This window comes from Salvelinus sp. IW2-2015, linkage group LG4q.2, assembly GCF_002910315.2.
Source record: "Salvelinus sp. IW2-2015 linkage group LG4q.2, ASM291031v2, whole genome shotgun sequence".
Lineage (NCBI taxonomy): Eukaryota > Metazoa > Chordata > Actinopteri > Salmoniformes > Salmonidae > Salvelinus > Salvelinus sp. IW2-2015.
Window position 1 is genome coordinate 26,484,840 of NC_036843.1, and position 15,953 is coordinate 26,500,792.

The 15,953-nt window shown below is 45.9% G+C and overlaps 1 protein-coding gene and 1 long non-coding RNA gene across 4 annotated transcripts in view; one reads left to right on the forward strand and one right to left on the reverse strand.

The window, feature by feature from the left end:
- Positions 1 to 15,953, forward strand: part of LOC111963508 (nesprin-1-like) — a 141,572-nt gene that overhangs the window by 87,762 nt on the left and 37,857 nt on the right. Inside the window, exons 102-122 of the mRNA XM_070443450.1 lie at positions 894 to 1,097; positions 1,946 to 2,077; positions 2,262 to 2,362; positions 2,557 to 2,710; positions 3,874 to 4,008; positions 4,284 to 4,439; positions 4,634 to 4,843; positions 4,998 to 5,099; positions 7,937 to 8,056; positions 8,193 to 8,393; positions 8,663 to 8,836; positions 9,107 to 9,238; positions 10,097 to 10,293; positions 10,588 to 10,720; positions 10,913 to 11,095; positions 11,635 to 11,784; positions 13,820 to 13,996; positions 14,205 to 14,360; positions 14,558 to 14,713; positions 15,205 to 15,375; positions 15,664 to 15,797. Of these exons, the coding sequence (XP_070299551.1) occupies positions 894 to 1,097; positions 1,946 to 2,077; positions 2,262 to 2,362; positions 2,557 to 2,710; positions 3,874 to 4,008; positions 4,284 to 4,439; positions 4,634 to 4,843; positions 4,998 to 5,099; positions 7,937 to 8,056; positions 8,193 to 8,393; positions 8,663 to 8,836; positions 9,107 to 9,238; positions 10,097 to 10,293; positions 10,588 to 10,720; positions 10,913 to 11,095; positions 11,635 to 11,784; positions 13,820 to 13,996; positions 14,205 to 14,360; positions 14,558 to 14,713; positions 15,205 to 15,375; positions 15,664 to 15,797 (3,278 nt within the window). The remainder of the gene's footprint in view (positions 1 to 893; positions 1,098 to 1,945; positions 2,078 to 2,261; positions 2,363 to 2,556; positions 2,711 to 3,873; positions 4,009 to 4,283; positions 4,440 to 4,633; positions 4,844 to 4,997; positions 5,100 to 7,936; positions 8,057 to 8,192; positions 8,394 to 8,662; positions 8,837 to 9,106; positions 9,239 to 10,096; positions 10,294 to 10,587; positions 10,721 to 10,912; positions 11,096 to 11,634; positions 11,785 to 13,819; positions 13,997 to 14,204; positions 14,361 to 14,557; positions 14,714 to 15,204; positions 15,376 to 15,663; positions 15,798 to 15,953) is intronic.
- On the reverse strand, positions 8,270 to 12,749 carry LOC111963535 (uncharacterized). 3 transcript variants are annotated; one of them, XR_002877258.2, is made up of 3 exons: positions 12,463 to 12,749; positions 11,603 to 11,730; positions 8,270 to 8,375 (listed from the first exon to the last, which is right to left on the reverse strand). It is a non-coding gene; the product is annotated as an uncharacterized lncRNA (long non-coding RNA). The 3 variants fall into 3 exon arrangements; XR_011479814.1 differs by having other exon boundaries at positions 11,603 to 11,835; XR_011479815.1 differs by lacking the exon at positions 8,270 to 8,375 and adding an exon at positions 10,308 to 10,650 and having other exon boundaries at positions 11,603 to 11,835.

Here is a 15,953-nt window from a genome sequence, read left to right on the forward strand (position 1 = left end):
CACAGACGCCCATATGCACGAACGCACAGAGACCCTTTATTTAAAAGCTCCTCCGTGAGTCACGTGCGTTTTCCCCGTTTACACAACTGCTCATTTAACATCCAATTATTAAATCCCACTATAACTCCCTTTTTGATTCTGCCTGCCACATATGGATCCACCCGGGAGGGGTAGGAACCTGGCAGCAGTAAACAAGAGTATTAGCAGCAGTGTAAGAGGGCAGGGCTGCCTTCAGAGGCTTGGTTAGGTTCCTAAGCGTCTGTAACACTAGTCTAGTTAAGCAGATTATGCAGATGTCTTCTGTGTGACTGCATGGGGCCGTGTCTTCAGGTGGGAGGCCTTATTTGCTAGATTAATAGATTCCGACTGCAGGGATTGGTGTTGGTGGTGGCGCTGGATCAGCCTGCTAGAATATCCAAGTAGGAATACCAACTGACGAGGGGGGGGGGGGGGGGGGGAGTTGAAACCTGTTCAATTTACCGATACACACACACAGGATATGGGTCTATATATATGGAGGATTCTCCTTTGTGCATGGATCTTTGAGGAAGCATTTACGATGGGACATCTGTGGTAGCTTTGGATCTATTCTTTACAAGGTTCTACAACAGTCCAGGACACTTGGGGAATGTATATATTTTTGATCTTGAGCATGCGACGTGAAGGATTAGTGCTGGTGTGTTGGGCTGTGCTGGAGGCGAGGGTGTTGGTAGGGAGGTGGACCAACAATGAGAGCAGGACAGTACCTAGAGAGACCTGCTGCTGGGTCTACTGAAGGGGTCTATACTGACCCTGGGACTGGAGGCCCCGTTGACTGAAGCTGCCTTGGGGGCAGGGTCTGCCTGGTATCCAGCACCATGTTTGAGATGGCCTCTCTCCTCCTGCTGCTCCAGAACATGCTGCAGGAGATTGAGCAGAAGGTGGTGGCCCTGTCGGAGCTGACCATGCGGAGCGAGAGTCTGTTGCTGGAGGGGAGGCAGGAGACGCGGATGGACATGAGGGAGGACGCTGAGCAGCTGGCCAGGAAGCTGCGGACGCTGAAGCGAAGTCTGCTGGAGCTGCAGAAGATGCTGCAGGACAAACACATCAACATCCAGGTGAGTCCGGCTGCTTCTGGATACCTGCCCTGTAGCTTACTACTACAGTAAAAGGTGCTGCTGGATTTATCTGCTGAGAGGAATGTACCAGTAGCCTGGTAGATCTGGGACCTGGCTACTGCTACAGTCATCTCCGCGTCTGAAACTGGAACCTCTTTAGAATAATTATTTCAATTTGACTGCAGACAGTGTTTACAGAGGTGCCTGGTTGCTTATGTGACCGACTGTGTTCAAGTCCAGGTTTCCTGGATCACGTTAGACCACTTCGCTAAAGTCTATGCCTTCACCTTGTTTGTCCTGCAGGCCACTCTAGCATGGGAGGCTTTTCAGGAGCTGAAAGGCCCATTGAGGAAGCATGTACATGTAATGTCTGTTCTGAGCCTTTAATGTAATGTCTTCTGTCTTTGACATGGTGCCTGTTTGTCCCCTACTATTCTTTATTGTGGCTGATGTGTGCAGGGATATGATTGGGTGAACTGGATTGCATACAAATTTGCTTGAATTATTTCAACCGCTCTATTGTTTGAGGTTTAAAAAATCAAAATAAGGAGTTGACTTATAATCAAGTGACTTGTAATCCTCACCCGCCTTGATGGTTGTTCGGTCTTGTTGTCAAGATGTGAATCAAACGAATCCTTACATGAATAACCATTTCTCTTGTCATTTTTAGTAGACATAGCACAAAACATTTCAGGAAAATTCTTGAAAATCTGTTGAAGTTACATAAAAACACTTTTCTGACAATTAGAGGAGTTTAGAAAAAAGCATGTTCGTTCGTTCATTTGTTTCTTCCTCCCTTCCTTCCTGTTTCCATAAATAACCCTCTCTCTGCTTGTCTCCTTCTCCAGGGCTTCCTGCAGGATCAGGAGGACAATGAGTCTGACTCTAGCCTGTCTCCGGGGCCCAGTGTACAGGACTGGCTGGCCCAGGCACGTACCACACGCTCACAACATCACCAGGACAGCCTCCAGAGACAGAGGGTAGGGTAGTCGCTCTCAAACACACCATCGCACTACTGCTGCCATGCCAGTGTAGGATCTTTGTTTTGTTTGGTTGTTTGCGTGTTCGTTCGCTCATTTGTTTCTTCCTTCCTTCATCCCTTCCTTCAATTCAAAGAGAAGTCATTGCTGTTAAGAGTGGTCATGTTTGTGCGTTGTTGTTTAGGAGCTGGAGGAGCAGCTAGCAGAGCAGAAGAAGCTGCTCCAGTCAGTAGCCAGTAGAGGAGAGGAGATCCTGATCCAGCAGGCCTCACCCAGCAGTGTCAGGTATGGCCGTGAAACAGTGAATCCACGTTTCTGCTTTTGTGATGCTTTACTACAAAGTAGTAACGTGAATCCACTTTAACACAACAACACAGGGTTCTGACAGTTTATTTTGAATTACCAGAGGCCAATAGGCCTTATCCTCTGTGTAATGTTTTTATGTTATATCATATTCCGTCTTTTCTTTTTGTCTGCAGTATGACAGAGCCCTTCTCTCCGGAGCTCCTGCAGGAGAGAGAGACCCGGGCTGCCCAGCAGCAGATGAGACAGAGGTGGGAGAGCCTGAGGAAAGAGCTCAGTACCAAACTCCAGCTCCTACAGAAAACCCTGGAGCAATACAACAAGCAACCGGTACTGACCCCACCGTCAACACCTATCCCAACGGCCAAAACCAGATTACAACCAGTTATTTTTGGTTGTGCATCAGCAGTTTTTCTATTATGCCAGTCACTGATAGTCACTCAATTAGCCATGGCAGAGAGTTAGCAAGTTAGTTTAGCCAGCTATCTAAACTTGTAGTAATCATGGCCAAATACTGACGCAGAGCACGTGCTCAGGGGCCCTGACCTCCAGGGGGCTGTTACGTATACGTCGGGAGTCAGGAAGCAGGTGCAGAAGGTGAGTTTAATAATGATAAATGCAGATAAACCAAACATGAGAAGACCTCAGAACGTGAATGAAAACAAACCAATACTGCCTGATGACTGAGGCTACTGAGGGCTAAATAAAGGGAAGGGAATCAAAGTGATAATGAAGTCCAGGTGTGGGTAATGATGGGGAGCAGGTGTGCGTAACGATGGTTGCCAGGATGGGTGGTTAGTAGACCGGTGACGTCGAGCACTGGGGAGGGGGAGCGGGACTAGGCGTGACGGGCCCACATTGATTTTGTTAGTCACTCACTCAGATATCATATTAACATGGCATAAGTCATGGAAAAATATGTAGAATTGCAGGAAATTAGCTTTAAAACTGAGAAAAAAAATCTCTGTCCCATGGTAGAATGAGTAGAGTTGCATGGCATTTTTATTTAAACATGTTTATTTAACCTTTATTTAACTAGGCAAGTCAGTTAAGAACAAATTCTTATTTACAATGATGGCCTACCCGGGCCAAACCCGGATGACGATGGGCCAGTTGTGCACCGCCCTATGGGACTCCCAATCACGGCCGGATGTGATGCAGCCTGGATTCGAACCTGGGACTATAGTGATGCCTCTTGCCCTGAGATACAGTGCCTTAGACCGCTGCACCACTCGGGAGCAATTTATTTGTTATAAAGTTGCAAAAATGTTCTCTCTGCCCCATGCCAAAATGTGTAGAATTGCAGTAAATTAACTTAAACGTTTACATTTTTCTCTCCGCCGTCAACAGGAGGCCACTGAAATGTTTTTCTACGACGTGGGGGGCTCCAAAACCAAATCGCTTAGGGCCCCCAAAAGGCTAGGGCCGGCCCTGCTCTGAGGTACAGTACAGTGACATCGTCTGAAAGTGACAGTGGTCATACTCTGTTCCAGGTTTACTCCAGAACGGCCAGAGTGACCACTGCTGGGACCCTGTTTAAAGGAGAGACAGATAATACAGAGGACAAGTCTTCACTGAAGACGTTATATGATGGTTTCAGCCAGACAATGGAGGAGATGTCTTCTCAGGTAGGTTATAACAACACTATAACATCCCACACTGTTATTGTACTGTAGGTTGTCCTTGTTTTCGGTTGTTAAATTATGTTTATGTATGGAAATATATAAGACAACTATGCACTGTATCGATCAGGGATGGGGCCAATTCCATTTCAACTAAATTGACTGACTTGTAATGGGAATTTCAGTTTACTTCTTAAATTGATGGAATCCAAACGGAATTTGAGTTTACGTCCTTGATTGACTATATTGGAATTGACCCCAACCCTGGTATCTCTGTTCAGACTGGGGCCTCTGAGGGCCAGGTGATGCCAATGGAGCAGCAGCTCTACCAAGCCGTGTCAGCTACCTCCTCCTGGCTGGATGATGTAGAGAACACCCTCTTCTCTGGTGCTGTGCTGCTGGCCGAGAACGCTGAGACACAGCTACAAAACCAGGAGGTAGGCCACTGCAACACCTGAATAGTAACATCCATTTTTGTAAAGCACACAACGTCTGCTCTCATAGTATTATGTAATCTCAAAATGTGATCATGGTATTTAGAAACAGTCATCTGGTCCCCAATCACTCCTTTTGCCCTTCGATGTTTGCATCCATGCATGTTTGGTGACTTTGTCATCTCTGTTTCCTCCAGGCCTTAGGGAAGGATGTCAGTGACGTGAATGGGGAGGTGAGCCACAGTCGGGGTCTCCTGGGCCAACCTACAGGGCTGTGTGGGGAGGACCAGGCCCTGCTAGAGGACACACTGGACTGTCTGACAGAGAGGCTAGGGACTATGGACTCTGTCCTGGGGCGACGCTGTGAACACATGAGGACCAGGATGGAGGAACTCACTGCCTACCAGGTCAGGCTATGTGGTGTAATCTCTATGCTTTAGTTGTCTAGGCTACTGAGCATGTGGTGTACTTGTCCCCTTATGAGCCATTTCGGAATCCACTATTCTTGGACTAAAAAGCTTGCAGTTATGCATTGAGTTTATCTTGTATTGGTTTATGCAGACGGAGTCACAGCTTCTCCTCACTGATCTAACCGACACCAAGTGCCAGATTCTTCAGACGTTGGCGGGAGCCATGGACAGACCAGCCTCCAAACAACTTGAGGTAAGATCTGTAATGGCAGTCCACGAGTACATGACACTTCCTTCTTAACCGACCGTATAAAAGATAACCAAAAGGAATTTGTCAATAATTTCTGGTGAGCGATGTCTAATATGAAAGAAATCTCAAGGTATTGCTCTCCTGAGGTGTAGAGTACCTCATGATAAGCTGTAGACCACACTATCTACCAAGAGAGGTCTCATCTATATTATTCATAGCCATCTATTTACCACCACAAACCGATGCTGGCACTAAGACCGCACTCAACTAGATGTATAAGGCCATAAGCAAACAAGAAAATGTTCATCCAGAAGCAGCGCTCCTAGTGGCTGGGGACTTTAATCCGGGCAAATTTAAATCTGTTTTACCTAATTTCTACCAGCATGTCACATGTGCAACCAGAGGGAAAAAAACTCCAGACCACCTTTACTCCACACACAGAGACGCATACAAAGCTCTCCCTCGCCCTCCATTTGGCAAATATGACCATAATTCTATCCTCCTGATTCCGGTTTACAAGCAAAAACTAAAGCAGGAAGTACCAGTGACTCGCTCAATACGGAAATGGTCAGATGACGCGGATGCTACGCTACAGGACTGTTTTGCTAGCACAGACTGGAATATGTTCTGGGATTCATCCAATGGCATTGAGGAGTATACCACCTCAGTCATCGGCTTCATCAATAAGTGCATCGACGACGGCGTCCCCACAGTGACCGTACGTACATATCCCAACCAGAAGCCATGGATTACAGGCAACATCCGCACTGAGCTAAAGGCAAGAGCTGCCGCTTTCAAGGAGCGGGACACTTATAAGAAATCCTGCTATGCACTCAGACGAACAAACAGGCAAAGCGTCAATACAGGACTAAGATTGAATCCTACTACATCAGCTCTGACACTCGTCGGATGTGGCAGGGCTTGCAAACTATTACGGACTACAAAGGGAAACCCAGCCTCGAGCTGCCCAGTGACGCAAGCCTACCAGACGAGCTAAATGCCTTTTATGCTCGCTTCGAGGCAAGCAACACTGAAGCATGCATGAGAGCACCAGCTGTTCCGGACGACTGTGAGATCACGCTCTCCGTAGCCGATATGAGCAAGACCTTTAAACAGGTCAGCATTCACAAGTCAACGGGGCCAGACAGATTACTAGGGCGTGTACTCAGAGCATGCGCGGACCAACTGACAAGTGTCTTCACTGACATTTTCAACCTCTCCCTGACCGTGTCTGTAATACCTACATGTTTCAAACAGACCACCATAGGCCCTGTGCCCAAGAATGCGAACGTAACTTGCCTAAATGACTACCGCTCCGTAGCATTCACGTCGGTAGACATGAAATGCTTTGAAGGGCTGGTCATGGCTCACATCAGCACCATCATCCCGGATACCCTAGACCCACTCCAATTCGCATACCGCCCCAACAGATCCACAGATGACGCAATCTCAATCGCACTCCACACTGCCCATTCCCACCTGGACAAAAGGAACACATATGTGAGAATGCTGTTCATTGACTACAGCTCAGCATTCAACACTAGTGTTCAACACAAAGCTCATCACTAAGCTAAGGACCCTGGGATTAAACACCTCCCTCTGCAACTGGATCCTGGACTTCCTGACGGGCCGCCCCCAGGTGGTAAGGGTAGGCAACAACACATCTGCCACGCTGATCCTCAACACCGGGGCCCCTCAGGGGTGTGCGCTTAATCCCCTCCTTTACTCCCTGTTCACCCAGGATTGCGTGGCCAAGCACGACTTCAACACCATCATTACATTTGCTGACGACACAACAGTGGTAGGCATGATCACCTACAACGATGAGACAGCCTATAGGGAGAAGGTCAGAGACCTGGCAGTGTGGTGCCAGGACAACAACCTCTCCCTCAATGTGAGCAAGACAAAGGAGATGATCGTGGACTACAGGAAAAGGAGGGCCGAACTGGCCTCCATTAACATCGATGGGGCAGTAGTGGAGCGAGTCAAGAGTTTCTAGTTCCTTGGTGTCCACATCACCAACAAACTATCATGGTCCAAACACACCAAGACAGTCGTGAAGAGGGCACAACAACACCTTTTCCCCCTCAGGAGACTGAAAAGATTTGGCATGGGTCCCCAGATCCTCAAGGTTATACAGCTGCACCATCGAGAGCATTCTGACCGGTTGCTTCACCGCCTGGTATGGCAACTGCTCGCCATCCGACCGTAAGGCGCTACAGAGGGTAGTGCGTATGGCCCAATTCATCACTGGGGCCAAGCGTCCTGCCATCCAGGACCTATATACTAGGCGGTGTCAGAGGAAGGCCCCCAAAATAGTCAAAGACTTCAGTCACCCAAATCATAGACTGTTCTCTCTGCTACCGCACGGCAAGCAGTACCGGAGCACCGGTACTAGGTCCAAAAGGCTCCTTAAGACTTTTGAACAATTAATCAAATGGCCATCCGGACTATTTACATTGACTCCCTCTCCCCTTTGTTTTTACACTGCTGCTACTCGCTGTTTATTATCTATGCATAGTCACTTTACCCCTACCTACATGTACAAATTACCTCGACTAACTTGTACCCCACACATTGACTCGGTACCAGTACACCCTGTATATAGCATCTTTATTGTTATGTAATTTTAATGTGTTACTTTTTATTTAAAAAATTACTTTAGATTTTTGAGGAAATATTTTCATAACTATTTCTTGAACTGCAGTGTTGGTTAAGGGCTTGTAAGTAAACATTTCACGGTAAGGTCTACACCTGTTGTATTCGGCGCATTTGACAAATACAAATTGATTTGATTTGAATGTCTAAGAAGCTAACCGGCATTGGGTTCTCTCCTGCAGGTCATTGCTGAGGCTGAGGAGAGTTTGAGAGAGTTTGAGCGGAGGATTACCCAGCTCAAAACCAGAGGAACAGAGCTACAGGCAGACCAGATCTCCACCAACGAACTGCTAACACTACAGGTATCTGACCTCTTCCTACAGACAGTTCTTACACACAGACACCCACAGACACTGCTTAAACATTGGTGACTCGTATCATATCTGGAGGTATTCTTCTTCTGCTTCTCTGTCCTCTCTCCTCCTCCTCTTCCTCCAGGATACCTACGAGGAGCTGGTGATGACGGTGGGGTCACGGCGTAGCGGCCTGAACCAGAACATGGCTCTGAAAGGTCAGTATGAGAGGGCTCTACAGGATCTGGCTGACCTGGTGGACACCGCTCAAGACAAGATGGCTGCCGACCAGAGGATCATCGCCAGCTCTGTGGAGGAAGTACAGATCCTGCTGGACAAACACAAGGTAGACTTTAACCTTACGTATAAGTCTCACAGATTTACAGCAATTTTGGATAGTACAAAGAATTCTATGCATAGTAAATATATTGTCAAAAGGCAATTCAAGAGTATATCGCTCAATGATGATTTAAAGTCCGTTACAAGGGAAGACATGTCTCTGGTTCACCATATTGGATCTTCCCACAGGGTGCTTTCCAGAAGACCATAGCTGGGGGGATGTTTCACTCAAGTGGCATATCTCAACATTATACCATCTCTGGTTTCTTTCTCCAGGAGTTCTTCCAGGGTCTGGAGTCCCATATGATCCTGACAGAGACATTCTTCAGGAAGATCAGTGGCCTGGTGGTTCCCAGGGAGAACCAGAGTCTGAAGGAGACTCTGGCCCAGGCCCAGGGAGTCCTCAAACAGGCCCACAGGAGAGGAGTGGAACTGGAGTACATACTGGAGGTCAGAGACGACCACAAAACAAACTGCTATCATACTTCTAAATCAGTCAAATACCCTTTTCACACTAGCGCCAAGCAGTACTGTACTGGGCTGGCCTGGTTACGTATCCACCAGACTTGCTGGAACCATGCTGGAAAGGACAATGTGAAAAGGCAATGTCCGAGCCAGCACAGTACAGTTGGGGTCGGCACGATAGTCTGAAAAGGTTATATCTGTAACCCGAGTATAGCTGAATTGTTATTTTTTCACGAGTTATCTGTGTGTTTTTAGACTTGGAGCCGTCTGGTGCAGGACTACCAGGCTCTGTGTAGACAGCTGGAGGCAGTGGAGGGTAGCATCCTCACAGTGGGCCTAATGGAGGAGACCGAGGAGAAGCTCACTGAGAGGAGCTCACTGTGTCAGGTACAGTATGCCACTATCATCCCTCTGTACAATGGTATGCAATCATAACAGAAAACCAATGGCACTCGCATGTATACTGTGTGTTACTTTTGCCATATCTTACTCTACCTTCTAATAGCATCATACACAGCACCGCCATAATCTTTATCATGATGTTCCTAATGAATACCAGGTAACTACCTGGTAAATAGTACAGTAAAATAAAATGCTACCAAGCATACATTTGATATGTATTTATGCAGCGGTGGAAAAAGTACTTAATTGTTCTACTTGAAGATTCCTTAATAGGTAAAGGTAAAGATACCTTGATAGAAAATGACTCAAGTAAAAGTCACCTAGTAAAATACTACTTGTCTAAAAGTATTTGGTTTTAAATGTACTTAAGTATCAAAAGTATAAACCATTTCAAATTCCTTATAATAAGCAAACCAGACGGCACAATTTTCTATTTTTATTGACAGATAGCCAGGGGCACACTCCAATACTCAGGCATCATTTACAAATGAAACATTTGTGTTTAGTGAGTCTGCCAGATCAGAGGCAGTAGGGATGACCAGGGATGTTCTCTTGATAAGTGTGTAAATTAGACAATTTTCCTGTCCTGCTAAGCATTCAAAATGTAACGAGTACTTTTGGGTGTCAGGGAAATGTATGGAGTAAAAAGTACATTATTTTCTTTAGGGAGGTAGTGAAGTAAAAGTAAAAGTTGTCAAAATATAAACAGTAAAGTATAGTACTACTTAAGTAGTACTTTAAAGTATTTTTACTGAAGTAATTTAAGTACAGGTATCTACACCACTGTACATACCTGTATACCCCCCTCTCATCATCTTGGTCTACCTAATCTCCTCAACATAGAGTCTGATGGATAGACTGACGGAGCACCAGCACAAGCTGTACCAGGTCCTGGAGGAGGGGAAGAGGTTGCTGCTGTCCGTGTGCTCTCCTGGCCTGGAGAACCAGCTCACAATGCTGGGGGAACACTGGCTAAGCAACGCTACCAAGGTCAACAAGGAGCTGCAGAGACTAGAGGCCATTCTCAAACACTGGACCAGGTCAGGGCTGAACCCCAAGGGATGTTATTTAAAGTGCCATGTATGTGATTTTTTTTCTCGAATTCTTTAGCTGCGCTTCATTGAGCTTGCCTGGCGCAGTGGGATCAATTAAATAGTCCCAAAAAGTGCAACCCCATCCTTCTGTCACTTAAGGCAGGTCTCAAACAAGAACTCAAATTATTTGAAAAAATAAATAAACACGACTTGAACCCAGGTCTGTACTGTATGTAAGTGGATATTTTGGAGAGTTTGAATAGCACCCACTCAACCGGTTCCTCTCCATTTGATGTCCAGGTACCAGAAGGAGTATGCAGAGCTAAATGGCTGGCAGCAGTCTGCTCTAGAACGTCTGGAAATCTGGAACACACAGGCAGACTTAGTTCCACAGGAGATGGAGACCGTCAGGAATCATCTCTCTGCCTTCCTGGTGAGTCAACATGTCAAAAGACTGGGTGATACCTTATAGGGGGTTAAGGGTAGGGTTAGGGTTGGGGTAAGGGTTAAGTTTAGGCATAAGGGGTTAGAGAACCATTATCCGGAACTTAAAATCTGCCAGCTGTATACACATACTAGTTATATTCCATGTGAAACTGACTGTTATACCGTTCTCTGTTCACAGGAGTTCTGTAAGGAGGTGGAGACTCATTCGTCTCTGAAGTGCTCTGTGATGACAGAGGGCAACCAGCTCATGAGGCTGAAGAGGGTTGACACCGCAGCCCTGCGTTCTGACTTGGCCCGCGTGGACTCACAGTGGACCCAACTACTCACACGCATCCCAATGGTGCAAGAGAAGCTACACCAGGTACTGTCTGACCTCTGAACCCAAAACCAAATCTGGCGTGAACACTGTCCAGCTACTCGATTTAGTAACAGTGGTTTACAGTAACTGTGTCTCACGAGAGACAAGGCACAGCACCCTATTCCACTACATAGTGCACTACTTTTGACTAGAGCCCAATGGGCCTTGGTCAAACTTTGTACCCTATCAAGGGAACAGGCTTCCATTTGGGATGCAGTTTAGGTACTGCCGGAAACAGGCTTATCTGGTCAGGGCAAATAGGATTAGTGTTTGACTCCTACTCTTCTGCCTCACTCTCATACAGTAGTTAGATCAAGCAACACCTTTTCTCGACCATGTTGTGTATAGAAGTTCTATCTATTAGAGGAATGTCTATTTTTTACTATTTTTGTATGCAAAGAAGCTCTCCTTTTCCCTTATTTAGGAATGCCAGGCTGGAATCAAAAAGTAAAAACAGAGCAATTCAGTTTGGATCCAGGCTAGTAGGCTATTTTTCTCCCTTTTGCATACCTTTCATATATTGGCCCGTTTCTTTTCCTCAGCTTCAAATGGAGAAGCTGGCCTCTCGCCACGCAATCTCGGAGCTGGTCAACTGGATGTCTCTGATGGAGATTGTGATCAAGGAGGACGAGGAGAACCTGAAGGGAGCAGTGGGGTCGACTGTCATCCAGGACTATTTACAGAAGTATAAGGTAGGGAACAAAACACTAAATAGGTTTCCGTCCAATTGGCGAGAGATTTTCCTGCGAATATAAAAAAACTATATGCTAATTTTCCCACCAGAGATGTTTCCATCAAATTTACTTGAAGATAAGTCTGTGCGTGATGACAGTGCACACAAAAATACCTTGCGGTTAAATTCCCATGTACCGAAATAACAATACAAGTTAAATGGGTTTCCATTGCATTTTCAACTCTACTGATGGTTCTCACAAAACTGTTTTAGATAGCGAGTATGCCCGCTCTGGTATTGGCACGTGTGCTCTAGCCAACCGTGTAGCCAATTGTTGGCTACGTCGCCAGTATAACCTACATCAGGGGTTCCCAAACGTTTTAACTCAGGCCCCCCTCCCAGCATTGGGGAACATCCCGTGCCCCCCCCTGCGTGAATGCCACGTCTATGTACTATGGGCACAATCACTGTTCATGACAGAAATTGTTCACATTCCTCTTGTTGGCGGATAGAACATTTTGCAGTTTTAAAGCAAATGTTCTTGCAATTCTATATATTGTAGCAGGCTCAAGCATGTGGGGTTTCCACGTCACCAAGTTCAATAACAAAACATGCACCAGTAGCACAAATAAATGCAAATGAGGAGTTTATTCGGGATTTTGGTACACTGGGGAAGAAGGGGGAATTCACTAATCACCTCACAGTCCACAAGCCGTTCTCGTTGTCCGTTCCGTTTTACAGGGGTAATCCTCACACTCGGGTCCTCAGCCAATCCGGTCCAGTACACAAGGGAGGTAGTCTGTCAGTCCAGGTCACAACGGGTACTCTCACTGATATTGCTCTCTCTTTTCCCACTCTTCATAACGCACTTGGCTCTCTCCTACTCTGCCCCTTTGTGCAGGCTGCTTCCTCCTTTATCCCCAAGCACTCCCTGGCTTAACAAATGACAGCCTTGCCTCGTTGGGGCAGGAAGTCCATATAAGGCTCGGGGGTGGAGCCCGCGGTCTGCCAGATATCTCCCCTCAATAACCACTCCCCTCACCTCTCCCTGCCGTCTGCCACAACATTTTGACATGTCTAATGTCTTAGTCATGTGACGTTTGAGTGACTCGAACATTACTACAAAATCTATGGGCTAAAAATCCTACATGCAGCTTAAAAGGTTAGCTGACGTGGGTTAGTTGATCTGGACATTTCTAACAAGTTCTAAGGTATGCAATGACAGACATGACAAGAGGAATACTGATGATGCACTACCCAATTTTCGAAATTTCACCTTGTGCTACTATTACAACTTTCAAAAGTTAGTTGAAAGCCAAAAAAATTAATAAAAGAAACGATCCACAGTTTAGGAACCATTGGCCAACATGAGGAGATTATTATGGCCAAAAGAGCAAGATTTTTTACTTGTCAAACGGCAGCTAAGCGTCGATCATCATGTCACCAGATTAAGACACTCAATATGTATTGGAAAGGAGCATCAAGCATCAACCTTGCACTTTCACCACCCTGTGAAGTTCTTCGTAACTTATTTAATCTGTAGCCTAATAAACGGCACGCTTTCCCGAGTCGTAGTGGGAGGACCACACGTCATCGCGTGACTCCAAGTTTATTTCGATACGATTATTATATCAATATTTGCTCATAAAAGCGGTTCCACCGACATTTCTCGCATAATTCACTTTACCGACACAAAAAGATCCCACCTTGTCTAGGGTATTTTGTTTTGTCGACATTTGGAAAGTTTACAGAAACATTTTCTGTTTCCATCATTACATTTTTTTTCTGACATGCACTTTACTCGCATACAAAGGTTGGATGGAAACCTGGTTACTAAGACTAAAATATTCCATATATATTTCAAGTATTTTTTGTCTTAATGGAGGACCTTCTGTACATTCTCACAACCCATCGTAAATAACGAATGACTCTCTCACTCTAAAAGATAACGCAGAATACAAATGTCTGTTAGACAATAAAGTCATCTTCTTTTTGTCCTTCTTTTTTGCCTTATCTCTCTCTTTCTCTCTCTCTCCTTCTTTCTACTTCCCCAGGGCTTCAGAATAGATGTGATCTGTAAGCAGCTGACGGTGGACTTTGTGAACCAGTCTGTGCCCCAGATCAGTGGTCAGGATCTGGAAAGCAAGCGCAGCGACAAGACAGACTTTGCGGAGAGGCTTGGAGTCATGAACCGACGCTGGCAGCTACTACAGGGACTCATCGCGGAGAGGGTGAGAGAGAGAAAACAAACCACTTTCAACCTCAACTTTCAGGGTTCTACCTGGAACCAAAAAGGGTTCTCCTATGGGGACAGCCGAAGAATCCTTTTGGAACCCTTTTTTCTAAGAGTGTAGAGACTAGTTTTGATCAGAGGGATTATTTCATTGTCTCAGTACAACGAATTCTAACAGTATGTGCCCTGCTGTGTTGTGTGGTTAGGTCCAGTTCCTGGAGACTCTGCTGGAGGACTGGTTAGACTATGAGAACAACATACAGGGCCTGAAGACCTGGCTGCTCGCTCAGGAGGAGAGGCTGAAGAGGAAACACAGGATAGAGGACCTAACCTCCATACAGAACGCCCTCAAAGACTGCCAGGTAATACTCGCTGTCTACACTTTGTATTGATTTATTAGATAAATCACATCTTTTTTTTACACTGTGTATATTATACTCGGTAGGCCTTTGGGTTTCAATTGTTTTGGTTTTTATTCAATGAAGAATCTTAATCAGGTTATTGATCTTGATGTTGATCTTAAACCTCTGACTGCTCTCTCTTTCCACTGCTCCTGCAGGAGATGGAGGAGGTGGTGAAGGAGAAGGAGGGCGAGGTGGAGCGCGTGGAGGAGCAGGCCTGTGCCCTCATCCAGAACAAAACAGACGAGGCCTGTGCTGTCGTCATGGAGACACTCCAAGCTGTCAATCACACCTGGGCTAACCTAGATCACCTTGTAGGCAGAGCTATCTTATCTTCTGTCAATTTCACTCTATATATCTCTCCCTCATCCTCTATTAATTCTCTATAGAGTGTAAATAATGTGTGCTTTGTCTCTGCGTTAGATAAGAGTATATGAGAGTGATAATAGATCTAGCCCACTATAAGTACCCCATAGTCACCTATTACTGCATACTCTGCAACTGCCCCATTTTAACTACCTCACACTCACTAAGCCACTATGACGATCCCCCGTTGCAGAAAAGTACTAAACAGAACTGCCCCATTTTAACTACCTCACACTCACTAAGCCACTATGGCGATCCCCCGTTGCAGAAAAGTACTAAACACAACTGCCCCATTTTAACTACCTCACACTCGCTAAGCCACTATGACGATCCCTCGTTGCAGAAAAGTACTAAACACAACTGCAAAATCAAGTAAGCTCCTTGAATTACTTTTTAAGTGCAGACCTCATTGTTCTTCTCCATCTCTGCTCCGCCCCAGATTGGGCAGTTGAAGATCAGCCTTGTGTCAGTGCTGGACCAGTGGAGTCTGTACAAGCTGTCTTCAGAGGAGATGAACGGCTACCTGATGGAGGGGAGGTACTCTGTGTCTCGCTTCCGCCTCCTCACCGGCTCCCTGGAGGCTGTACAGCTACAGGTGGAGAGTCTACAGGTAATTCTAGGACGAACATGCATCTCAGGCTTTTAGAAATGTGTTTTTTCCCCCAACCTGTTTTCTTTAATGACTGGTTAAACCTACACAGTAGCCCAATTGCAATTCTCTCCCTTATTCCTAAAGTGTGCACTAGTTCCATCCCCCTCAAGGATTTAAACACATTGGATTGGTTTAAGAAATATGGTAGACATGATATCCAATACTTCTACGTATTTGAGGGGTAGTGGAGAAGTGCACACTTTGGGAAGAATTTGGCCTAATGTGTTTGTGACTTGTTTTGTGTAGAACCTACAGAGGGACCTGGAGAAGCAGGAGAGCAGTCTGAGGAAGTTTGGCTCTGTGACACACCAGCTGCTGAAGGAGTGCCACCCGTCAGTGTCCGACAGCCTCAACAATACCCTGAAGGACGTCAACGCTAGGTTTGTTTGTGTATTTGGATCACTTTAAGACCAAAACGGGGGCTTATCTTCCATGAATGGGTGAGAACCACGGGTGTTGATCAGTTGATCCAACAACAATATTATGTTATTGATCCAGGATCCATTGATCCAAGATGTTCATCATCTATGTATGTT